Source organism: Centruroides vittatus, unplaced genomic scaffold, assembly GCF_030686945.1.
Source record: "Centruroides vittatus isolate TY-2023 unplaced genomic scaffold, ASM3068694v2 contig_976, whole genome shotgun sequence".
In the NCBI taxonomy this organism is placed as follows: domain Eukaryota; kingdom Metazoa; phylum Arthropoda; class Arachnida; order Scorpiones; family Buthidae; genus Centruroides; species Centruroides vittatus.
Genome location: NW_027122649.1, coordinates 1,870,821 through 1,898,625, shown reverse-complemented (window position 1 = coordinate 1,898,625; position 27,805 = coordinate 1,870,821). Strand labels below are relative to the sequence as shown.

At 28.1% G+C, this 27,805-nt stretch overlaps 1 protein-coding gene and 1 long non-coding RNA gene across 4 annotated transcripts in view; both read right to left on the bottom strand.

The window, feature by feature from the left end:
* LOC136985734 (unconventional myosin-Va-like) overlaps positions 1-27,805 on the bottom strand; it is a 162,929-nt gene that overhangs the window by 74,054 nt on the left and 61,070 nt on the right. For all 3 annotated transcript variants that reach the window (XM_067283071.1, XM_067283073.1, XM_067283074.1), the window contains 6 exons: positions 23,876-23,987; positions 12,338-12,549; positions 10,747-10,936; positions 5,620-5,736; positions 1,528-1,617; positions 329-553 (listed from right to left, as the gene is read on the bottom strand). In XM_067283071.1, the coding sequence (XP_067139172.1) occupies positions 329-553; positions 1,528-1,617; positions 5,620-5,736; positions 10,747-10,936; positions 12,338-12,549; positions 23,876-23,987 (946 nt within the window). The remainder of the gene's footprint in view (positions 1-328; positions 554-1,527; positions 1,618-5,619; positions 5,737-10,746; positions 10,937-12,337; positions 12,550-23,875; positions 23,988-27,805) is intronic.
* Positions 15,271-15,685, bottom strand: LOC136985750 (uncharacterized). Its single transcript, XR_010882387.1, has 2 exons — positions 15,467-15,685; positions 15,271-15,359 (listed from the first exon to the last, which is right to left on the bottom strand). It is a non-coding gene; the product is annotated as an uncharacterized lncRNA (long non-coding RNA).

Sequence of the window (27,805 nt, the reverse complement as noted above, 5' to 3'; positions counted from 1 at the left end):
TAGGTCAAGTGTGCACAGGACCTACTTAAGTGTAAGATACATGAAGAAAACCTAGAAATGCCATACAGAGGTTAGCTTGTTAGTGAGGCACAATGCTGCAATCAACTATCAGTGTTCAGTGATTTCATCTACTCAGCCACTGGTAGGCTAGATTTTTCAGATTCCACAGTTTAACATTTATTTTCATCAGTTCCTTGAAAAACATTAAAACCAAGTTTCTACTGTAATTTTATTAAATATAATAATGCTATTCAGTAATCTACTTTCAAAGCATTCATATTTTATATAAAATATTAAAAATTTATATTTATAAAGTTTTATTTCATACCTCATTCTTTTCATTAATTATAATATCTTTTTCTGCTATAATATCCCTCTTTTCAATTTTTGTTGATTCAAGTTCTGACCGTAAAGATATAATTTCTTCCTGAAGATCACTTATTTTATTATTGGACATCTTCAAAATATTTTCTAAATTTTTCAATTGCTCTGCCTGATTGGCTAGATTCTTAGATTCTTCTTCTTGAGCACGTAACAACTTATTAGCTTTAACCTGTATTTTATTTTTTTAAATTTATTCATTTTTAATTTTATTTTTAACTTTAAATTAAAATGTAAATATTACTATTAAATAAATCGATTATTAATTAAAAGATAATTATAATAAAATTATACTAATTACTCAAATGAAAATTTTATGAAAATCATATTACTGAAATTCATTGTTGTATTTTGAAAATAAAAGAATGTAGAATTTTTAAAATACAAAAGTTTAATAATATAATTACTAATTACAGTCTTGCAATTCTGAATATGTTCATAGTTAATGCTTAGTTTAATTCAAATCACAAATTCTCCTTACAGCTTATAACTTGATATAAAATTTAACATTGCTGAAATATTTAATTTTGAGTTATAAAAATTCAACACACAGTTTTAACAAATGAATCAAATAACTTTTGTAATTTTTTTTTTCTATCCAAAAATAATTTTTAATCTGCAAGATAAATTTTTAACAATTATGAAATCATATCAAACAAATGTAAATTTACAAAGATGCACATATGCATGTAATGAAAAAAAAAATCATATTATTTTTGTTAAATTTCCATTGATGATAATTTTTAAAATTTAACATCAAGGAACATTATTTTTTTATTTTATTTTCTCTTATTTCTAATAATTTTTTTCCAATGAAAGATTGAATAAACCTAAGTCAACATTTGAGATTTATCATCATATCCTAATTTCTCCAAATAACATACAAGTTGTGTATACATTAAAATAATTTTAAAAATTTTCTGCATGAAGAAAATTATTTATTAATATATTTTTATAAAATTAATTTTTTAAATGATAGTAATGTTTTTATTGATCCAAAGATAATTTATTTTAACTTTAAATAATCATGGATTAAAGATTTATTATTATTACTTTTTGGAATAATTCATCAATCTTAAAGTTATTTGAATCAAAATGAAGTTTTTATTTCAAAATTAAAACTACTTTTTATCTTAAAGTACATACCAATTCCTCAATTCTTTGTTGAAGTGAAATAATCTTATTTTCAAGACCTTTGTTGAGATTTTTAATGTGTTCAACTGATCTTGCTTCAACCTAAATAAAATAAAACAATATATATACTAAAATAAAATAGTTATGCTTTTATTATTATATACATTAAAAAGTTATAGAATTCTGATGTAGCCGTCAGCCATATTGTTATATGTATTTTAGTTATATTCTTTATTATTCTTTATATTCAATTCTTTCCTTTTGTCATAACCTCCTTCTAGAAGCTTCTGTCTTAAATCTCATTGCCTTAAGGATGAATTACCCCTTCTCAGAACTCTTGGTATAACAAAAGGGTAGGGAAACTATTGTTTCTCCGAATTTCGGGGAAAACAAAAGAAAGGCAAAGATCTGAGGCAAAACGGCCAACGAAAGAGCCATTCTTGGTCAAGATCTTAGAGCAGACGGCAGAACAAGGCAGTGCTCTGAACTTAAGAAGAAACAAAGTGGACTGCAAAGCGAAGGAAAACCGTAGAGGTCAATGAATTAAAAAAGAAGGATTGTAAGGACAGTGCATACAACTGGAGATCTTTGAGGCACCGAGTTTGTAAAGGAGAAAGACATCCAAAAGAATAATATTGAGGAGGCATCCTCCACATTAGTATCTACCAACTTAAGGAAACCCGGGTATTTTCTACCTTCCTCTGCCTGTCTGACATACTTTCCTGAGTCTCTGCTTCTTTCTTTTTCCTTAGGTTTAAGATAGATATAAGATTAGCTGTAAGTCAATCGGGTTTACATCGTACAGTACATATACATACACGTTACCCAAATGCTTACGGGAGGACAATAGACTACCCTTTTAGTAATTAGTAATACTAATATCCGTAAAGTTGGGATCTGTACTAAAAGAACCAGTTCGGAGAGAAATAAAGGATATTTTGTTTGTATATCTGTTTTATGTATCCTTCTTAGTAACATTTGTTTGCGGACCTTACTATCTCTCAATACGAACAACCACACTGACATTATGAACAAATATAATTATATAACACAGAGAACATTAATAATTTTTTTATATTAAACAGTAGTTTTGCCTGCTTTATTTTAGGTTTCTTCTGTTACGAGGTATCTTGAAAGTGAAGAAGTTTTTTTTTTTTTTTTTTTAAATAATTTCTTTTCAACCTGCTTTTGGATTAGAAATTATTTTCAAATGAAACATTTTATATGATAAATTTTCAACTTTTAACCAATCAACTAGTTTGTTTTTAATATTCTAATGTATATTTATTGGCTTAAAAATAAAGTAGACATGGCTAACCAATTAGAAACCTTATCTGGCAATCAATAATCAAACTTTGTTCAGACAATCAAAAATTACTTTTTTGATAAATCTGCTTATATTTTGATTTCTTAAATAATATTTCTTGATTCAAAATTACTATAATTATCAATGGTATAAAATATTTTTAATATATTTTTTCCCTTATTATAGCAACATTTCATTTCAATGTTGCTTTGCATCTACTGTAGTTCTACAAGCCATTCCTATTCTCATCTGTTATCAACGGTAATTCAGATAACTCATTTTCACAGTCACAAATTTAATTATAATTCAATTCCAATAAATTATTTAAACAGATAATCTTAAAGGAAAACAAAATAGATAAACTAACTCTCATCAATGAGAAGTCAACCATGAGCCCTCAAATTACATCATTAATTATAATTTAAGGTTTAGCTACTTTTATAATGAATAATTTTTCTTTACTCGGATTATGTTATGCAGTTGGTTTCTAAAAAGTCTTCTATTTCCACATTAGACAAGTTTCCATCTTATAATAGTATTTTACAAAACAATCAAATCAGTCTATTTTAAGATTTATTTTCATTTAAATTTTCATTTTATAGGCAGGTTTTATTGTATTAAAACATTATTATAATCATATTATTAAGCCTTAATATTATAGCAAAGTATGATGCATATATACTGTATAGAATATATGCATTATGCTATAACATTAAAATTTCAAGGTAGTACTAAAATTACAATAACAATAAATATTAAAAATGCTTTTTTCATTAACATATTGTCTATAAATTTTACAGTAAATTTTTCTTGCTAAGTATATAGTCACAAATCACAAACAAATCATAGCACCTATTAAAAAAGTACCAAAATTCAAAATTTTCAAAAAATGAAAATTTTAAATTTTGTAATATCAAGCAATTAATATTTTATTGATCCCTGAGCAAATCTCTTGACAATGAGAGGTAAAACAGTTTAATTGCCTATTCAAAAAGAAACAAATTTTCTTTAATACAAATATCAAATGTTGAGATCTATAAATTGTTTTATTAATAATACTAAACTAACTTCAAAAATTTACTCTCTTAACAGTACATTACACAACTTAAATATATGTAATATTAATTCTTCCACTATCTCTTTACAGAAATGATATTGCAATTTACCAAAAACCTTAATGTAACATTTAGTACATAAAACTCTATACCTGTTCATATATAACTGCATTAATTAATAGAGATTTAACTCTAAAAATTAACTTAGTTAATAAATAATACTGTGTATTCCAACAAAAACCAAAACTGGAGTCCAACTGTTTTTTTATAAATTAGTTTCTATTGTTGTCTTGCAACATACTGAGAAATTTTGCAAGATCTCTCCCAAAAATTTTCCAGAGGCTGAAGAGACTGAGACTGGAAGATAAAAAAATAACTAGCATTATTTAAAATATATTTAACTCTCTCTGTCCAATTTACTCTTTCTATATGACAAACTCAGCATTTTTCTGTAAACAAGCTTTCAAAGATTGTCTCAAAGTAATCTGCACCAGTATGTTAAATAAGTTGCAACTTCATTCTAATAAATGGATCAAATATATATCTATACAACTTAAAAACAAATCTAAAATACCATAACTGAAGAGATTCTATTAATTTGTCAACATCAGCCATCAAATCCCAAATTGGCTAAAGATACACCACTTCATTTAGAATTAAAAACTTAAATAGTTTAACATACAAACAATAAATAGACATAATCTTTAAAAAAAAATGCATTTTCACACACACACAGAAAGCATGGGCAACTTTTTGTTTAACTTTTATAATTTTTTACTTAATACAATCCGAGAAAGAGATAACAAGGAAAATCAAATACCAAAATATTTCACATTATGCACACTTTCTATATCAGCAATTCTTAAATTGTGATATTAACATAGAACTTGGGGTCTGAGAATTAATAGTCAGAAGTCCACAAGTAATTTTTCAAACTAAAATTAGATTTGTTATTTAATTTCATTATGGAAAACAAAAAATGCCATATAATTCCAATTAATCTTTCATTACAATCAACAGCTTAACATTTCTTGTTCATGCAAGTGCAATAAAATTAATCAAATCACTACCGTATAAGTATAAAGTTAATGGTTAGGGGTCCAGAAAAACACATCATATGAAAAGGACCCTCAAACTCAAAGTTTAAGACTCACTGCTCTAGTTAGATCCCACCTAAATAAAATTTATCAGACTTTTTTTTCCATCTTTTTTACAGACCAAAGTCTATATTATTAAAAATTTATTTATTCCATTATTAATTTAATTAAATATATTTTTGTATTAAATAGAAAAACTTCTATGGTGAGAACAGTAATTGTTGACCATTCCTAATGTTACAGGAGACTAAAAATAACTGAGATTTGATAACTTCTCCTGCAGTATATTAAATATATGAGTAAATCTAACACAATAATTATAAAATTAATAGCAAGACCATCCATACAAATGTTTTCTTCTTGAAAAAATTCATTACTATATTACTATTAAATATCAATAATATTTAGGACAATTTTCTAACATATTTTTGTCAAACAAATGATTTGCTCATTTATTAAATACTCACTCACTAAAATTGATTTATACAATTTTTAAAAAAAATTATAGACAAAAATTGCAATTATAAAAATATCAAATGTGTGACAAATAGAAAAAAATTTACAGTTTTATTGAGACTGAACATTACTTTCTAAGCTAAAGAAGTTGAATATCATTGGTTTTATCTGTAAAATAATAAAAATTTACCTTTAATCTCTTCAATTCTTTCTTTGCAAACCAACGCCTGATACAAGATTGAACCAGAATTATATTCTTTTGTGTTTGTTTATATTTTCTATAAGCTGACCATCTTCGAACATATTTCTGTAAAATAATTCATTTTTATTGTTTCAACATTCAATATACAAAGCTACATATATATTTTCTTAAAATAAACTTACTAAAAATTTATTATTATTGAAATAATTTTAGATATGCAATGAAAATATTTCTTTTGTCATTGTAAAATATTTGAAAGATATGTATAGTTTAAAGAATGTATTACATCTATTTCATAGATTATCATATTTCCAAAATTAAATTTTGACCGACTATTTCTTGTACAGTAGAATTTGCTTATTGTAGTAAAGGAAATTGTTATTGTCCAATTTTATTAGAATTAGCATGAAATTAAAATACATTTATAAATTAATTTAAGCCTAAATTTTGGCTTTTTTAGTAACTTAAATCAATACAGGCTTTATAGCTATATTTGGAAGTGCATTTTAGATTCTGATGACCCCTCTTAAGTCCTCATTTTACAGATATTATTCGATAATCAATCAAATAATATCTGTAAAATAAGGACTTAAGAGTGGTCATCAGAACCTGAAATACACTTCCAAATAGAGCTATAAAGCTTATATCAATTAAAGTTCCCTGTATGATTTAAGTTACTAAAAAAGCCAAAATTTAGGCTTAGTAAATTAACACACAACAAATTAACAGAAACAATCAATTAAGTACATTTATAAAACTTTGCTTTTATTGTGATTAGAGTTTAGTTAATAGATTAGTTATTGTAATCAGAGTTCACATAAATAGGCATTTTTAAGCTTTTCTACATTGTAAGTGGCTAATAACTGATAACAATTGGGCATTATTAGTTATTGTTACAGTTATTGTTCCCAACCTTAACTAGTACTTTAATCATTATTTGCTCATAATACAGTAGTTTCAATTGCTAGTATATCTTACTTCAATTGTATGCTAGCTATTGTTAAAGACAGAACTGCAAAAAAATAACATACAATGAATTACTGTTAATTCATAATTATAATTAATCTTCAATTTAAATCTTTTAATTGTTTTAAAATGTCCTTTTTTTATTAGAATCAATAAAATCAGACTTTTCATTAATTACAGTCAAACAAAAACTGCTTAATTAAAGTTATAAAAATTATTTATTCTGAAATGTTTTCAGCATCAATTTGGAATCAGTTTCACTATTCATGTAAATCACATGTACTCTAGCAATATATTTATATACAGAATATTACAAATAAAGTGAACTAGTCTCATAACTTGAAAATGACTAAAGAAAGGAGGATTGGACTAATGATGACTAAAAAGAGGGTAATAGTTTGACAAGAAATACATGCTCAAAAGTTGGCAAGTGCATATGACAGATCTTTGGATTATTCCTATGGGAGATTTTTTGCTAAAGTTTAATGGTGCATTGGGTCAAAAACAATACCATCAGAAAGTACATAAAAATTTAAACATTTCAACACTCTAGGGTAATTTTCAATTATGCTTGTCACTGTTGAATAAAATAAACATGTAAGTGAAAAAAGGTAGACAGGCAAGCATTTAAACAAGTGCAACTGTCATTAGCACACAAGTTTACAGTTCTATACTGTTAAAGTCACCCGTACAGGCCATACTGCAAGGATGTGTGTGTGTGTTGCTGGTTAATAAGGTCAACTTAACAGTACAGAGCTGTTAATGTATGTACTGTCACAAACAAAACCTTTTTTACCAGTAATTGAACTAAACAAAACTTCCTTACTGGTGAAAAAGGTTTTGTTTGTGGCAGTTCATTTCTCACTCCAGTATTTCTGATTAGAAGACTGTTATTTTAATTGTATGCATACTTGCCTGTCTGCCTTTCCTAACTTATTTGTTTATGTTTATTTTACTTGACAGTGGCATGAGTTATCAAAATTACTTTGGGTAAACATTGTTTGGCATTTCACATACTTTCCAATGGCACCATTTTTGACTTATGTACCACTGAACTTTGGCAAAAAATCTCCCATAGGACTCTGTAACCCGGGGATCTCAGACACATGCACTCTTCAACATTTGGACATGTATAGTTTCCTTGCATCTTGGTTGCCCATAATCAGTCCAATCCTTCTTCAAGGAAGAGATTGACCTTATTTGTAACACCCTATATATTCCATTTGCTTTTAATTTATAAAATATTTTGTAAATTTATAAATGTTTTAATAAAAGAAGTTTACAAAAATTATGTATTCAGTTAAAGATTTTGTGTTTTTTACTGGACATAACTATGGAGATTAGTAATGTGATTGATTTAATTTGGAAAATTCAACAAATGTTAACATGTTATGCTTTATGAATTTTGGTAAGATAGTACTGTCATACAAACAGTAAAAATAGTTTTTTTTCAATACAAATAAAAAAAAGTCTAAGTTTCAATCCCAAAAAGAACTCTGCATTCCAAAAATTACTATCAAAACAAAATAGTTGGTGAACCATTTTGTTTAATTTCTGTGGCATATGCATTGCAAGATGCCAGTTAAATCATATTTTTCATTTTTCTTCACTTGTTTTTCATCCTAATTATTATACTATAATGGTATTCTATATTTTAAGAGAGAGTGATCAAATAGACCCTGCACTAGAAGTGTGTTAATTTGTATCCATTAAATACAATTTCATTACTTTCCATTGTTTATTTTATATTTTAAAGGTATATTTAGCCTGTTTCCAGAAAACCAGAAAATCCAGAAATCAGGACACTCTGGTCTCAAGTTTGCCAGATGATTGGTCCTATAAGGTACTATCTTCCCATTTAACAAATTTGAATAGTAGTGAATAAAAAAAAATATTTAAAAAATTAGGTAACTAAGGTAATTCTAAGGTAATTGAGAAACACTCTCTGGAAAATGAAGGGGACATGTACCTTGGTATCTAAAAAATCTGCCTTGAGCAGAACCATTATTCTCATAATCTTAAATATGCCACTGAATGAATGATATACAATGTGTGACTAAAAATTCACTATTTGAAGTAAATTAAAAGCAATATCTAAATATTTACACATTAAATTTTTAAACATATATTAACATAATCTATGTAATTTAAATTATTTAAAATCAGAAGGTACTCAAATTTTTCCTAAATAATTTGACAAAAAATTGAGAGAGTTTATCATCATGTATAATAAGCAATAAACTTTTAAAATTTATTTCAATATCAAAGACATTTATATAATTTGATATAAAAGAACTGATAAATCCAATGTTCTACAACCTTTAATCTAGCAAATCTAAATTGTAAAAAAAAAAAATATCGTTTATTTCTATAACTTAGAGATTTATTGGCTTAAAGTGTGTTAAACTAGATGTTTACAATACAATGTTTTATCAGTCTTATATGTCTTATGTAAATCAATTAACAATCATCATTTAATACTATTTAAAATTAATTTGCATTATACAGGATGGTTCACTCAAGATTGAACACTTACCATATAGAATATTGCCATATAAAATGAAAAGATGAGCATGAAACACAAACAGAATAATTCTTTATTTTATAATGAAGCAGTCAACCAAGGTGCATTGTCATGGTGATATCATGTAAGGAACATGATTGGTTGATTTGAACTGGTAACAAATGCTGCAAAGGAGAGTTCGTTGAGGAACACATTGGTTAGATTTTGAATTTGTAGATCATGCGTCTCAAAGGAGAGATGGTTGGCAAAGGATCATGCCATGTGGCAAACCTGGAATAGAGCTATATCTAGCTTAGTCGCTGATTGGTCAGCCAATGACTGTCAACAACTATATAAGGTCAATGTGGAAGTGGCAAATTCAAGTTTCAATCAGAAGTTTGAAACTTTAAGTTAGGATCTGTCTTACTGACTGAGTTCTATCATAGCCGAAGAAAGTGTTACTGCTAGCCAACTGTTCATCGTAAGGTGTCTTCATGACAGACAAGTATGGGAAAATAAGAACTATTGGGACTTAGTGTTATTGCGTACTAAACAGTCACCAATTGTGAAACTGTTGTATTTTTTGAACTTTACTTGCATTTTACATTACATGTAAAATGAAAGTAAAGTTACTCAAATTTGACTGTGCAATTGTAAGGTTGCCGACTGGGGTGGAAATATCAAGAGGTTCAAGGGGTCACAACAACCGTATGTGGGAGTGAAATGTTCACTGAGACAGGTTTCCATTGTTTAAACCATTTAATAAAATAAAATTTTCTTACAAAAGAGCTAATTCTCCATTATTACAATTCTTGCAGAGAGAAATCAAATAAAAGTCCAAAAGTTCTTTAGGCTGTTTTCTCTCAGTCTCTCAATGTTTTCAAGATCATCGGCCCTGGGGTACCTTGTTCAGCTTCGAATGAATGGTCCTGGTAGTAGGGATGATTCTTGAAGTGGGAGAACAATTCCAGGAGAGCGAACGTCATTCCAAGGAAAATTAAGATCCAACATCAGATGTTGACAGAGACACAAAGGGATAGGTGCGATAAACCACGATCCAAGAACCTCACATCCTTGAATCACATGTTTTTATAAGTTTTACCCCCAAAGTCATCTTTTGATTGGTCTCTCATCGTCACCTGGTGGCAATTTGAAACCTGTCAGAGGGCACAGGAGAGGTCAACTTTGTGACTAAGTATGACTCCTCTCAACCTATGTTTCCCTTGACTTTGGTCTTTTCTATGCAATTCATCTTTTATTTTAAATTTTATAGAAAAACCCATCATTGTTCAAACAAGACCTTTAATTTTTACTATTGTATCCAAAAAAGGAGATCCCTAATATCTCATTTAATTATCTCCATTTAGACCACTAAATCGACTTCCGTTCGGGACTTCACACAATCATGAGATATCAAACAAAGTAAATATTCAGTCCCAAGTAAATCATCCTGTATTATCTTAAATAACATAAATTATTATTAAATATTTACATATTTGACTTTCAAATATTCATTCAAATACTATCAATTGATAATATATTTAATGTTTTTATAATTATTATAAGATAATAAAAATAGACAAATTAAAATAAAGTATTTTTTATAATTCAATGAATTAAAATTTATTTGTATTAATATACCATACCTGTATTATGATCGCAGCAGCTTTACGTCTCATTTCCTGATATTTGATACGGCCCCACATACCACGAATGTGAGCTTGAAGTCCAATTACAGTAAGTTGTAACTGTACATACTTTCTTCTTTGTATATAGCAACGAATTTGTTTTTGAATTTTGATTGCTGCTTTAGTTCTTCTGAGAAACTGTGCTAATCTATAATATTTTATATAAAAGAAGAATTAACTTATATATTGTACGTTTTTCTTTAAGTCTTATTCCAAGTAAATTTTTATGTTCAAGTCCTAATTTTGAAGATGCAATTTTTAATTATTGAATGAGTCAATGTACAGTACCATTTCCATTTAAAATTTAAATTTCTAAATATATAGAAATTTAAATTTTAGCAATTATCATAATAGCTGAAAAGAAAGAATATACAGAAAGTGGATTGAGACATACATTAAAACAGAATGAAATCTTAATTGTCATGGATGAACTAACCACTGTGATTCAGATGTGCTTTTATATGCAGTTTTAAATACTCAATAAATATGAAGCATATTATTAAAAGAGAACATTTCTTAATTGTTTTGTGCAACAAAATATTATAAAAATGTATTTAAACTAAGTTGTAAGTATTTTAACACACAAATGTGGACTTACTTAAAACTATATTTATATTACGTTATTACTGTATATTACATTTATATTAATTTAAATTATGTAAAATAATGAAAAATTACATTAAAATAATACTTTATTTTTCCAAAAAGTGTAATTTCTGTATAATGAAATTTCTCTATAGCAAAATTTTTTTTTCAGGATTTAGCAACTTTATTACATAGAAGTTTGACTATAGTTATTTTTAAAGGAATTCCTGTGTATTTTAATATCTTTAATTAACTTAAAGTCCTTTGTTGACACTCATTACTATTATATCTAAATAACAAATTCTCATTGCTCTTGCTGCTCAACTTATCGTCGATCCATTATCACATACCTATTAAAAAACTTTGATTATATTTTTATTAATTTGAAAGATCATTATTATTAACATACTGAAATTTGTAACAAACTGCTTTATTTTTTAAAAATTTTTCTACAGTATTTGTTATCATTTCAATAAGTTCTGCTGCAAAGGACAAAGCAACAATTGTTTCTCACATTTGAAAGTTTTTTTTGTCTTTAAAAATAATTGTTATACAATAATAAATAAAAAAACCTTACATTCTTATTCATTTATTTTTACTTAATTATTTATCCTGTATTCATATTTTTAAATAAAATTAGAAATTAATTTAATTTCTATAAAAGTACTTTTTGTTTAAAATTATTAAGAAGTTGTATTGCACCGAAGATCATATTCCTTTCATATAAAAAATGACAATATGTATTTTTAATCAGTTGTCAACTCAATAAATGAAAATGCAAGTTTCACTACTTATTTTGTTTTCTGATATTTTAATTTTATTACACTGAAATTTAATAAAAACAATATTTTTATATTTAGAATTGTATAAATAAAATTTTAATATATTATAATCTGAAATATTAAATTAGTTAAATTTTAAAAATTTCTAATGCTAGTAAAATTTCATATTATAAAAACATTACCTTCTTGCCAAAAGTCCTCTACCATGACACTGAATTCCAATAACTGCTTTTTTAATTTGTAAGTAATGATTATGTTGAAGAAATCCTCTAACATGTTTCTGAACCATTACTGCACATGCTCTTAATTTATCTGCTCTTAATTTTTCCAAATATGCTACTTGGCCAGCTCTAAAGAAAATTTTTGTTTTTCCAAACTGGAATTTATCTTCATCCTAATATTTAAAACATTGTATATAATTAAACATGTAACTTTTTTAATTTTTAATTAGAAAGAAAGAAAGAATTAGAATTAGAAAGATTAGAAAGAAAAAGAGTACAAAAACAGGACATGCTCTGCTTAATATTCATGCATTTTTGATATTTTTTACAGTCAACTTCAGAAATTATTAATATAAACAAGTTTATATTGGTTGTTTAAAACAATCAACCTAAACTTTTATTACTCTACAAAATCAAAAAAAAAAAAAAAAACTTTTTTAACACCTACAAATACAATAAACAAACTAATATAAAACATGCAAGTCATCAAACTATAGAAATTATATTTAATTATTTTTGTTACCAGAAATTAAAATAATGGAAAGAAATGAATTAAAACAACTAAAATTTGTGTCTTATAATAAATTGAGGAAAAGGACTAAATTTTTGACTTTTACTTTACATCAATCAATTATCTGAAATAATAAGCAAAACTGACAAATCATTTGCTCAAAAACTAATTATAATTTTTTAAATTATTATTTTAGAATACAGAATGGAAAAAGTCAGGTTTCATATTACTACAGTCATGTTTGTGAAAATTGCAACACCATGAAGGAATTGTCAGAAATTAATGAAATTTATTCCACATATTACTGATAGTGGTACAAATAAACAATCAAATTTACAAGACAAAAAAACAAAAAGATCGTCGGAAATCAGTACTTTGTGTATCTGCCACGCTGAGCGATGAGAGCCTCACAACGTCATGGCATTGAATCATAGAGGTTCTGAATGTAATCCTGGGAAATGGCATTTCAGATGGTTTTGACTTGATGCCAAAGTTCAGTCTTATTGTGTGCCCCACCAGCTATACGAGCGAGTCGCCAACCAATGAAATCCCAGATATGCTCGGTAGGCAAAATAGCTGGGGAATAAGCAGGCCATGGAAGAAGCAAAACTTGTTGTGCACTGAAGAAGGCTTGTGTAATCTGAGAAACATGTGCATGGGCATTATCCTGCTAAAATATAGCACCCGAAATGCATCGAAGAAGGAGGAGGACCTCTGGCTCCACAATTTCCCATATGTAGCGATCACTGTTGAGGTTGCCTGCAATGTACACTAGATGGGATCGACAATTATACCCAATAGTTCCCCACACCATGATGCCAGGTGTTTGTGTGGTATGATGCTGGATAACACACTGTGGGAGCAGACGTTCCCCTCTGTAACGTCTGACGCGTACTTTTCCATCATTGTACTGCAGATTGTAGAGAGAGTCATCAGAAAAACAACTTGTTGCCACTGGGCACGCCATGCACTGTGTTGCTGAGCCCATTAAAGTCGAAGAAGTCTGTGAATCAATGAGAGGGAAATCTTGCATAGAGGAACCCTTGCATGCAGTTCATGCTGCAGCAGACGTAACAAACTGTGGAGCTAGACAACAAAACACCTGTAGCCGTGCTCCAACGTTGTGCTAACACGAGAGGATGCTGTATGGTCCATCATAGCCATGCAGATGAGGTGTCTGTCATCCCGTGCCGTTGTGCTATTACTTGCACCACTGCCAGGTTTTCGCCTTATTTGGTTCTCCTCTGTCTATTTTTTCCAAACACGCATCACTGTTGTGGCATTACACTGCGTGTGGGCTGCGATTTCTCGATACGAAAATCCACCCTCTTGCATACCGATGATGCGGCCTCATACAAACTCCGTTAGTTGTTGGTATGGCTTCTTCCGCTTTTGATGAAGCATATTGACCACCAATGAAACGTTTACTGCAGACAGAGGAAGATAAATGGATTTCAATGCATCTTTACAGTCCTTTATATACCTGGAACAAGTGGCTGATAAGGAGCCGTTTCTCGTTCCATGCATGCACAATCACTTTGTAATTCTAATCATTTGCATGTCTTACTCACTTTACATTTCCTGTAAGTTTAGTTCAATTTGCATAATTCCTTCATGGTGTTGCAATTTTCACAAACATGAGTGTATATAAAGGATAATGGATAAATATAAAATATTGAAATAGAACCAAAATTGAAATGAAAAGATTGAAGAATCATTATGGTATATCAGGCTTTAAAGCTCTTTCACAAAAAATGGCAAAGAAATTGTTTTATTCTATACATTGCAATTAACAACAAACAAAAAAAAAATATTAGATCTTTAAATTTGAATATTTGCATAAACCTTCATAATTTAAGTAATTTAAACTTAATATTTTATCTTGTCTTAAATTTTAATTTTATTTCAATTTTTAATGTCCTGGAAGTTTCCAGTTTAAAAGCTAATTTTAAAGTCTAATCCATTTCTAACTTCGTCTCCATCTAAAACTTCAATCATACTACTGAAAAAAATTGTTTGAGAAAAGTTTTAGTTTTTTTTTTTGTCCACTTTATCTCCTATGTCCAATTGTCATTCAGAATTTGTAGCAGAAGTTAACATTCTTAGCACATCAAAAAAAATCCCATCCAGAAGGAAAAAATGCTGCCATAAATGAAGCTATTAACAGTTACAATCAAGAGAACATTCAATCATTTTATGGTGTAAAAAGTATCATTAAAGAAATAAATTGGTTCAAAATAACTGGCTATAGAACAGAGAACTTGAACTAACTCTTTCATTCTCTCAGTTCTAACTCAACAATTTCAATTAAATTTGTTTAGTCGCTGTATATATGTTTAATAGGTGGTTGTCTCTTTAATCCGAAAACATTCGGTAGACTAACTTACAGCTGAACAGGCTTAAAACTTTTTTATTGGTTCTTCATCAAATGCATTTCGGACCAGTTTTATGAGTCCTGGTCCCTCATCAGTGCTACAGGAAATCAAAGGTTTTTTATTAACATGGGTGACGCGAGTACGTACATAATAAGATTTACAAAAATTCTTTAAAAACATTTTAACTAAATACATTTTTTATACCTTTTTCGTATACTCTTTATTAACAATACATTGCTTACTGGTATCTGTTTTCATATTCGTTTTTTAATTCCTATTTTCCCTTGTATTTACAGTAGTACTATAATTATAAAGTTTTCTTATATAAAATCTTTTACAAAGATCTGTGTAACTAATATAGAGTTTTCTAAAATTAAATACGTACTTACTATTTTTTCGGATGTATTTCAAACATTTTACAGCAAATTTTGGTCCTATAAATATACACTTAAGGTTGTTCGAAAAGCATTGCGCTTTTTACAATACTAGAACGTTTTTGCAGTAGGGTGCCACACATAAAACTATTAGTCTGTTGCGCCCTCTATTACATAATACCACTGTTCGTTGATTTGCATTCCATTTGACAGATTTACTAAGTTCCTATTATTGCTATGTTTTTTTATTTCTATGTGTTCTTTAAACTTACGTTTATATATATTTTTCTCGGAATGTAAAATTTTGGTGTTATTTTTTTCTATTTGGCAACTATTGTTTATTATGTGGTTAAACCAAGGGGAGGTGTTATGTTTCAACCTGATGGCAGCCATATGTTCATTGATCCGTGATTCCAATTTACGTCCAGTTTCACCTATGTAATATTGTGGGTGTTGACAATTGCAGCTGATTTTATAAACGACTCCTGTTTTTTCCCATATATTATTATTATTTGGTTTTTTAACATTACAGATTTGTTGCGATATTTTGTTTGTTAACAAAGGGGCTAAAACAATATTGTCATTTTTTAGGGATTTAGAGCATTTTTCATAAATATGTTTAGATATATAAGGGAACGGTTTATGGTTGGTTTCCTTCTTGTTTTTTATATTAAACCTGTGTTTGTAATATTGTGTTTGCCAGATATTTAATAAGTGCTTGGGGTAGTTATTAAGTATATATTTATGATTTAACTTTTCAACCATAGTTTGGCGTTCGTTATGTTGACTCGTCCTAGTGTATATTTTCTTTAAGTCCATAATATATGTATTCTTTTTTATGGTACTAGGGGTGTAGGAATAATAATTGACTGTTTTGTTTACGTCCGATGGTTTTTTGTAAGTTTTAAAAGTGAAACAATCTTTCCCTTTTTTTATAGTAATATCTAAAAAGTTGATTTTTTTATATTTTTCTAATTCTGTATCAAATTTTATGTGTTGGTTTATGCTATTAATTTTCTCAAAAATTATTTTTTCATTGGTTATCTGATGGTTAAAAATTAATAAGTAATCGTCCACATATCTCATTACTCTTTTCACACCTGGAATATTTTGTATCTTGATATCGAAATCTTTCATTACTAATTCAGCCAGCTTTGGTCCCATTTTTGATCCCATGCTGATCCCATCAGTTTGTCTGTAAAATTCATTAAATACTTCAAAATAATTGTTTTTATAGGCAAATTCTATTAGGGTTATTAAATCATGATCAACGGTTTCATTTAGGAGGCTGTTTTTTATTAGATCCCATTTTATGTTTGGATACATGTTTTTAACATCCAGACTGATTAAAGTATCTGTTTTATCTATTTTTATTTTTTGAATTATATTAATGACTTCATCGGCATTTTTAATACTATTTTTTGAATTTTCAAAATTTTTTAATTGTTGTAAATAGGAATTAAAAAACGAATATGAAAACAGATACCAGTAAGCAATGTATTGTTAATAAAGAGTATACGAAAAAGGTATAAAAAATGTATTTAGTTAAAATGTTTTTAAAGAATTTTTGTAAATCTTATTATGTACGTACTCGCGTCACCCATGTTAATAAAAAACCTTTGATTTCCTGTAGCACTGATGAGGGACCAGGACTCATAAAACTGGTCCAAAATGCATTTGATGAAGAACCAATAAAAAAGTTTTAAGCCTGTTCAGCTGTAAGTTAGTCTACCGAATGTTTTCGGATTAAAGAGACAACCACCTATTCAACAATTTCAATTGAAGCAGAGAGAGCTTTATCTACAATGGAACATTTAGTCACAAAAGTACAATTGTGACATCATTATCAACAATGTATGTTTCATGAGGCAATACTAAAAAAAAATCTTAAAAACTAGATTTAAAGTTAAACTTAAAAAAAAATCTTTTACTTTAAGTAAAAGATTTTTTTTTTTTATATCTTTAAAGAGAGTTTTATTTTATGTTTTCAATGAAAATTAGTAAAAAGCTAAAATCTAATTCTTTTGTTTCTAACTTCCTGTTGATCAGTGGCCTATTTTTCTTTAAAATACATTAAAGTTGATTAAAAATACAATTTAATTCCAGAAATTCCTGTAAATCCCATAATTTTTTATTCAATTTCCCACTTTTCCAAGAATGACAATTGCCAAGAAGTTAAACAACTCTAGATCTATGCTGTGTCATAGACCAGGGTCTCCAAACTATAGCCCAAGGGACAAATATAGTCCCAAAGAATACTTATCCTGCCTGCATAGCTTGTTTTCACTAACTTTTTTCATACCATCATCAACTGAACTAGTTCAAAGCATAGGAACTTTTGAAAAGTCAACTAGCATTGATATACCTTTCTGCAAATGATTTATATAAAAAAAATCTATAAAATTATTTACAGAAAGGAGTTTGAAGTTTTTTCAAAATTTCTGCTAGAGGAGAATTCTGTAAGTCTTAAAATGTTTGAAGATATTTTATATATACCTTTCAAAAACTTTTTTGAAAATAAAATACACAAAATGAAAATATTGAATATCATTGTCCAATGAAAAAGTGATTTTAGTATTGAGGGCAACAAAATTTACCCCCCTCCCATTTTGGTGGCATTCTTTTAATAAAGAACTTGCAAATTTCACATTGACATCTGTTGTTATTCATAAATAAGAAAACTTGTATCTTAGTAAAAAATTAAGATCAATCTTTTATACCTGGCTCACTGACTTGACTTTTAAAGCTCACATGGCCCTTTCCAGTAAAAGTTAGAGATTCCTGCTGTAGATAATTCTCCCAATAATCAAGAACAAACAGATAGATATAAACTATAAAAATAATACTCTAACAAAAAAGGTTCCCAAACTAACAACTTCTCAGGAGATCAAATTGATTTATTTGAGGAATTGATTAAATTACAATGTGTATGTTCGGGAGCTGAGGGAAAAATTTATTTTTATTATATTTTTAAATATACAGTATAATCTTACTTTACAGGCACACTTTTTTTCTGAAAACATCTCAAATTTAAATTTCATATATAGGAATTAAACTTATCCCTTATTTTAAATTTATCTCATTCTGGCATAGCCCAGCCATTCTACCTATGTCTCCCAAATAACACTAGTGTTAGAAAACACTTCTTAACCAATATTCTAAATAAAAAAAAATGAAATTGTTGATTAGGTTATTCACCAATATAAATGAAATACAAAATGAGAAAAACAAACTTGACATAAGATAACAAATATATGGGTTTTTTGGCATTATTTAATCAATGGGAGAAAATAAAATTTAACAATATTTTACTTTTTAAGTAAAAAATATTTTATATTTATTAAATATTCTACTTGTTTTCTGCTTATTTAGAGTAAAATATATTGTTTTTTAATAAATGCAAATGTAATCATTAATACAAGGGTTTATAATCTAGAGTTAATGCTCATAATATTCACAACCATGTTAGAAAAAATAATGCTACTTCCTAGCAAATAAAGAAATAGGAAATTAATTTGTAGACTTATAGATTTTAGAGTATGTGGAAAGTTCAGTCTTGTTGTACTTGTGTTTAGTACAAAACATCTTTGTTCTTATAAATATCAATCAGTACTTCTTGTATTAAATTTTGTCTTGTAAATAGAAAAATGGGATTAAAGCAAACAACTCATTGTATTAAATTCTCATATCATATATAGAGTAATCATAAACTGAAATTACATTGTAATATAAATGTATAATAATAATTAATAAAATTTGCTAAAAATTAATATTAAAGTAAAACACCATTTGTAATTTATTCATATTTTATACCAATATAAAAACAGATCAGTGAATTAACTGTACTTTTTAAAAATAAATCAACAAAAAAGTTGGAAATGCCTGTTTTTATAATGTCATTTAAAATAACTTTACAATTTCTTTGATTCCATTAAATTTCCTTTTCTTACTGCATCTGTTCAAAACAAGTAGTAGCAATGCATAATTAGGTAATACAAATGTCACCTTTATAGAAATTTTTGAGCAAAGATCAAATATAATGTGTCACAAACTGGTGCTGATTTCTTTAACTATATTCACAGCTTTTCCAGCAAATAAATTTTTGTTTAATCAAATGTTTTCCACTGTTTATGCAGCCATTTTCAGGATACATCTTTTAGAAATGTATTATTTTTTTATATGTTCTAAAAGATGTATCCTGATGATGGCTTGCACAGACAACCAAAAACATTAGATTACACAATAATTTATTTGCTGGAAAAGGTTTGAGTGTGGTTAAAAAACATCTAATATGCTGTAATTCAATTTTTGTCTTAAAATTAACCAATTTAATCAAAAACATATTCAGTACTATCAGATAAAATTTCAACATACCAATTCATATTACAATAATATATAAAGTTAGACTTGTCATTAAAAAATTTAATTATATAGTTTAAACAAATATATAAAAATAATCATAATTACACAAAGTGAGAAGATGGCTAATGGAAATTTTTTCAAATAAGATTTTTCTATACTAAAAATTAGATGTCTATTAAATAAATAGAGTCTAGCAAAGTCAACAAAGATAGCAATCTCAATACTTATGAAAGATTTTAAAAATCTAGTAACTTATTACAAAGTGAATATAAATTATTAACACAGCAGCCTTCATATGTTATTTACATTCATAAATTATTGTTGTTATATGTTATAGAACAGGGCTTCTTAAACTGTGGGTCGCGACCCCCAGGGGGGTCGCGAGACTACTGAAAGGGGGTCGCAAAGATCTGATACTTTTCAATCATTATAAATAAAATTTTAAAATTAGTATACACACTACGTACAAATATAAATACAAATAAAAATCATACAAAATACTATTGTAGTTTTATTATAACTATTTTTTGAAAAAAGTGGCAATGCAAAACTGTTATGTAGGGCCTATAAATGAAAATATGGAAGTAGCATTTAAAATAATAAATACAACGCGCTCCTCGATTTTCAACTGAACGTTCGACATTGATGTCTGGCCGCCGGCGTCAGTGTTTGCAAGATAACTTAGTGATTATAAGTACCCAGACGCCGCGTCGCCTTACAGCTTACACATACAATACGGAAGCATAATCAAGCTAGGCTAGGCGAATCGGCATATTATTTTTATAAAAGAATAATAAAAAAAATTAAATGAAAGCTTCTTTTTCGGCGTCTTTGTGATACGGTGCCTTTGTGCGCTGCACACTTTGAACACGCCATGCGTCGGGGTTGATCTGATCGTAATTTGTTGTCATTGCACTGGTAAAGATTCGAGTGTAGTTATTTTTCTGTTTGTACAGGAGGGTCTAATGATGTGTTCACTTGTTTATAATCGATCAGCGCCGCCGTAACTTATCCGTTACAATTCCCAGACACGCACCTGTTATCAAAGAGTTGACCGTTACGATTTGACCGTTACGAGATTGACGGTTGCGATTTGCGCTGATCGATTATAAACAAGTGAACACATCATTAGACCCTCCTGTACTTCAGTTTGGACTCAGCTTTGTCTTCGTAGTGACATGTGTGTATTTACTGTGTAATTTTCAGTTGGTGTTTTTAATTATTACGTTAAAGTTCAACTACATTTTGTTTAATTATTTATTATTATTTAACCATCATGGATAAATGGCTAATTAAAATTCCAACTAATAAGTCTGCCACGCCGTCACAACCAAGTTGCAGTGCTTCAAATCCGACTTCTAGCAAAACAAAAAAAAGAAAATATGACGAATCATATTTGCAGTATGGCTTCACATGCTCTTCTCACAACAATGAAGAACAACCAGTGTGCTTAATTTGCAAAGAAGTTTTGGCTGCAGAAAGCATGAAACCGTCAAAACTGCAACGACATTTGAATACTAAACATGCAACGTTATCAAAAAAGCCAATAGAATATTTTGAGCGTCTTTTGCAAACATCAAATAAAGAAAAGAACACTTTGGAGAATTATGTTACTTTGAATGATAAATATCTATTGGCATCGTATGAAGTTTCGTATTTGATAGCAAAAACGAAAAAGCCTTTTACTATTGGAGAGCAACTTTTACTACCTGCAGCTATAAGAATGTCTGAAATTGTTCATGGAAAACAGTATGCTGCTGAAATTAGTAAAATTCCATTATCAAATGACACTGTGTCCAAAAGAATTTCAGACATTAGCAATGATCAATTTCAACAGCTTCTTATGAGGCTTAAAGACAGCTCAAAGTTTGCAATACAACTGGACGAGTCGACAGACATTTCAAATATGGCACAGTTGTTACTTTTTGTAAGATATATTTATGAGGGAAGCATTCATGAAGATATACTGTTTTGTCGTCCTCTGGAAGGTCATACTCGTGGAAAAGATATATATAAAAAAGTAAATGAGTTTTTTGAAAAAGAAGGATTAAATTGGAAAAATTGTGTTGGTGTGTGCACGGACGGTGCTGCAGCAATGACCGGACAAGATCTTGGTTTTACAGCATTTGTTAAAGCTGGAAATGATCATATTACATTTACACATTGTATGATTCACCGAGAGGCACTTGTTGTTAAAAAAAATTGCACCAGAATTAAACACTGTGTTTTTTGATGCAGTCAAAATCATTAACTTTATTAAAAGTCGAGCACTTAATAGTCGATTGTTTAAAAATTTGTGCATTGATATGGATTCGGATTATACAAGTTTATTGCTACATGCTGAAGTTAGGTGGCTATCAAGAGGTCGAAGTTTGAAACGATTATTAACTTTAAAAGATGAAGTTCTTATATTTCTAACAGAGCAAAATTCTAATTTGGCCGATTATTTTCACGATAATTTATGGCTTCTCAAGCTATGCTATTTGGCAGATATTTTTGATAAAATCAATGATATGAATTTATCAATGCAGGGAGTCTGCGTTAATATGTTTATGTTAAAAAATAAACTTGAGGCCTTTGTTAAAAAAATTCTTATATGGAAGAACAGAGTGGAAAGTGGATCGCTCGAAATGTTTCCATTTACTGACGAGTATATAATTAGTAACAATATTTCAAAAAAAGATACTCCTATAACAAAAATTATAGTTAATCATTTGAAGGATATGGAAGTTTACATGCATAGGTATTTTCCCAATGATATCGATACACAACAATGGATTTGCAATCCATTTTCAATTGAAATGGAAGAAATTAATTTTTTAAACTTAAAAGCACAAGAAGAATTTGCCGAATTAACAAGTGATACTACCTTGCGACTCAGATTTTCTCAAGTGCCTGTGCATGAATTTTGGATAGAAATCAAATCAGAATATCCCCTACTATCGGAAATGGCAATGAACAAATTACTGCCATTTTGTACAACATATTTATGTGAATCAGCCTTTTCCACATTAACTTACATAAAATCAAAATACCGTTCAACTTTAATAAACGTTGAAAATTTATTACGATCTGCACTAACTCAAATTGAGCCTAGATTTAATTATTTGTGTAAAAATAAACAATCACATCCGTCACATTAATATTGTTTGATGTTAATAATATGTTTTTATTAAAAAAATTGTTACAAAAGTTTATTTTTTCTATTGAATAAATATATATATAGTTTTATGTCATTCTATTTATTGTGTTTTATTACGACCGATATCCCGTCAACGTTTCCAATTATATATATGTGAAATGAATGGGTACGTATTCTTTAATCCTTATTTTATTTACATTGTAAAATAGTGCGATATTACATCTACATCTACGGTTAATATATATTTCATTATATGGAGGAGGGGGTCGTTTAAAATTTCCTAAGCTTGAAGGGGGTCGCTATATAAAAAAGTTTAAGAAGCCCTGTTATAGAATATTAATAAACTTCAATACACTTCATATATTTTAATCATAATAATTAATTTACATTATTATAAAGTAAGATAATTAAACTAAAATAATTGTAGGAATGTAATATCATAAATAATTTACAGATAGAAATATATTCCCATCACCAAAATAAATAACTAAACACAAAATCTTATCTCCATTTCTTCCTCTCTGTTAAAGTTGAATGTATCACAAACTTGAATTGTTTCTTAAAATAAAGTATCTAAAATATCATTCAATGCATACTAAAAATTAATTGATTATAAAAGAATGAATTAAGTAAAATATAAATCATTAAGTGCTTTTATAATAATTATTTATATTAAACTATTAAATATAAAAAGTTACTTTTGTACATATTTAAATGAATGAAAAAATAAATTACTTTTACGATATTCTCCAGTATAGTTTTACATGTTGTTTTCATATCATTTCGTTTAATATCTTTTGAACGAGTCAATACTCTGTATCTGTTTAAAAAATCCTGATATGACCATCTGCAAAAAAATAAATAAAAATAATTAATGAATTTATTTATTGTATAATAAAAGATTTATATAAAAACTGAATCAAAGGTTCATTCTAGAAAATTTCATTTCATCCATCATACAAATGAAATTTTTAATCTTTTAAATAATGGATCAAATTAATTTAGAGTAAGTATAAAACTCTTAGATAATCTAATCTAACTTCAACTTAAAAAAACTACTTGAAAAGCAATCTTGGACTGTTTTCATTAGATATAGAGATTACAGAAAATTCCATTAATACCATGAGCTGTGGAAAAAAGTTCTGGAATGCCAGCAGCTATACAAAGATTGATTACAGCAAATTTTTTTTATTTGTTAACAAATAATCATAGAGTAAAAAAAATTCTGGAGTTTATTTCTAATGATGATAGCTTTTATAATGCAAAGTATCTAACTGGAAAAATAATTTGGAATATATATATATAAAGAACCTTGTCCTAGTTTGAAAACATTTTTCAAACATTCCCATCTAGGGAAAAAACTTTTCAAACATAATACAAAAAGTGGAATGGAAATTCTTTACTATTTTGTTGGGCCTACTTTGGCCTTGATAACAGCTTTAATGCAAGATGGTACTGATTTAAGTTTTGAGCAATAATCATCATTTATTTCCTTCCAACTGTGCAAAAAGGTAGTTTTCAATTCTTCATTTGTGGTAAGTCATTTCTAATCCACTAACATTTTCAGTTTAGCCCACAGATTTTCAACAACATTTAAATCAGGGCTCTTTGGTGTCCAAGGTAAAGATTTAATGTCTCTCTTTTTCAAAAATGCTCACATTTTTCATACAACGACAATTTTAATCTTATCATCCTGAAAGACAACTTCCTCATCCCTAAATTGATTTTCCACCACAAGAATCAGAAAAGTGTTCAAAATGTCTTCATACACTTTGCCATTTACAGTTTCTTTTAAAATGTGCAGATCTCCCTTGCCTTTTGCTAACATGCAACTCTATATCATAAGACCAACCAGGAATTTCTTCATATGCAAAAGACATTCTTGTTGAAACTTTTCATCTGCTCTGTGCCAGCATCATCTCCACATTCAAAACAAAAAGTCTGCTGTTATCTGAAAAAATAACTTTCTCCCAATCATTTAATAGTCCACTTTTTGTAACACCTTGCCCATCCCATATATTTTTTCATGTGTTGTTTCATTATGAATGGTTTTGTTTTGGCTTTACAAAACTTTTAGTGTATTTCATTTAATTGATTTTAAACTATATAATTGCAAACATTGGCATGGTGAACTTTCCACTTAACATTTAATTGTTTGATGTGGCTTTTTGATTTTGTAGGTAGATGCATCTTATGGCATGATCTTGATTCTTGCTTGTTGCTCTCAGTCAGCCAGTTTTCTTTAATATTTTTACACTTTCAAATTTCTCATATTTTGTCCATGTATACTTTACTATTGAAATAGCACAACCAAGTTATTGGGAAACTTCTCTCTGAATTCTCTCTTCCAGAATCTAAGTCACAATTTAGTCTCAAAAATCTTCACTATATTCTTTAACAGGACTCATTTTAAAACAATGTAAAGGAAATAAAAATGGAAATAGATGTACAGTACATATTACATTCAAAGGACTAATTTGAATAAACTAATGCGATTATTGTTATAGAGTGCGCCTTAACAAATTTCTTTTCTATTATGTTCAAAAACTTTTTCTCCAAGATGAAAATGTTCAAAAACTTTATTCCAAACAGGGATTGGACAAAATTCTCTTTTTATATTCCAAATTATTTTTCTAGTTTGCTATTTTGCATAATAAAAGCTCTCATCATTAGAAATAAACTCCAGAATTTTTATTACTCAAGAATTACTTGTTAACAAATAAATAAAAATTCCTACAATCAATCAATTTTTGCATAGCTGCTGCTGTTCAAAAACTTTTTTCCAGAGATTGTATAAAGATGGCTATAAAAATAACTTTTAGAATAAAAATTTTATTTTATTTTATTTTTATTATATAGATTCATAATTGTTATTAAATTTAGATACTTTTTACGTAAGTAAATAATTTGCTCTTTTGTATTTTAAAAACTTTACTGTATTATTACTTTATTTTAAAGAAACTTTGAAATTTCTGTTTTTGAGAAAGCTGTAGTTAAACAGAAGTGAAAAATGTAATTCTTATAATTTTATATTATGCTAATTATCAGAAAAAATATTACAAAATCTATTTGCTAAATAATTAGTGAATGATAAGTAAAAATAACAATTTTTTTAGAACTTCTTTATAGCTATCAAATACTACTCACAAAAGATAATCAAAAATACATTCAATTCAAATTTGAAATTATTCATAAGACATTTTGATTACACACAATGAATATAATACAGGCAACAATATTTTAAAAAATTTTAAAAACCATATTCAATCGAACTGATATAACTAAAAAATTAGAAATAATACTTTGTCGAACCAACTACATTTCAAAATTTATATTTATCTAAATTTTTATTTTAATATATTTCATTTATTATTCAGTGATTATTAAATTATTTGATGATAATATTTGGAAAAAAACTAAAGATTTATCATTAGGATAAGTGAATTCAACATTGATAGTAATAAAGATTTTTAGGTTACAGGAGAGAATTTGAATTAATAACAATTGATTTTCAGTAGAAGTATGTTTATTGAGAAGTTATAATGAATTACAAAAATTCATTCAAAGAGAATTTTCATTATCAGACATTTCTGGAGCTTCAAAATTAAAAATATGAATTACAGAATTAATTGGAAGTATTTAAACTTTTCAAAAATTATCAAAATAAAAATAATTCCAAAATTATCTAGAACATTTCTAAAACTTTCCAAACTCCAAACTTTTTACTACTCTATTACAGATACAGTACATGTCATCATCTAACTCAGTGATTCCCAAAGTGTGCGCCGCGGCTCCCCGGGGCGCCGAGATGCCGTCATAAGGGCGCCGCGAAATATTCAATTAAACAATTCGGCAATTTTCTTGGAATTTCCAATTCTCGAAATTTTGCGCCAACAATCGTGTATGCTGACAAAATTCCAAGAATTTAGCAACTTTCGAGTCTTTCATTGTTTTCTTTCTCCACCCATGCTTTAGTGGTTTAGTCACTAAAGCTTGGGTGTGGAGCTAGACGCTAAGCGTGGGTAACGCAGTACCAAGTTGGATTTCTGTTCATTCGTTGTCACCATCTTAGTGTTTGCATTAGTTTTTGTTTGTTGGACTAACGACTAACTTAACAGTGTGGTGGTTAAGTTAATTTTCAAAAGTTATTTTTCTGATCACCCTAAAAATGGACAAATTCTTATTAAACTCGAATAATAAAGATAGTGCTGAATCTAGAGAGGATGTTCCAGAAACAAGTGGCAAGGGTTTCGAGAGGCGAAAACGTCGTGACAGTTATTTGGATTTTGGCTTTACATCAATAAACGAAAATGATAAGGAGAGACCACAGTGTGTGTTGTGTATGAAAGTTTTGGCACCAGAATGTATGCTTTCAAGTAAGTTAAAACGACATTTAGAAACCAACCATTCTAACTTTGTTGGTAGACCTCGCGACTTTTTTACCAAAAAGTTAATTGAATTAAAACAACAAAAAGGCAGCATTTTTAAACATATGTCAATACCAAATAATGCTTTGCTAGCATCATACAAAGTTGCATATAGAGTTGCTAAGTGTAAAAAGTCCCATACCATCGCAGAGCAACTCATTCTACCGGCTGCTGTAGATTTAGTAAACATTATGATTGGCGAGACGGCGGGAAAACTGCTTTCAAAAGTCCCTTTGTC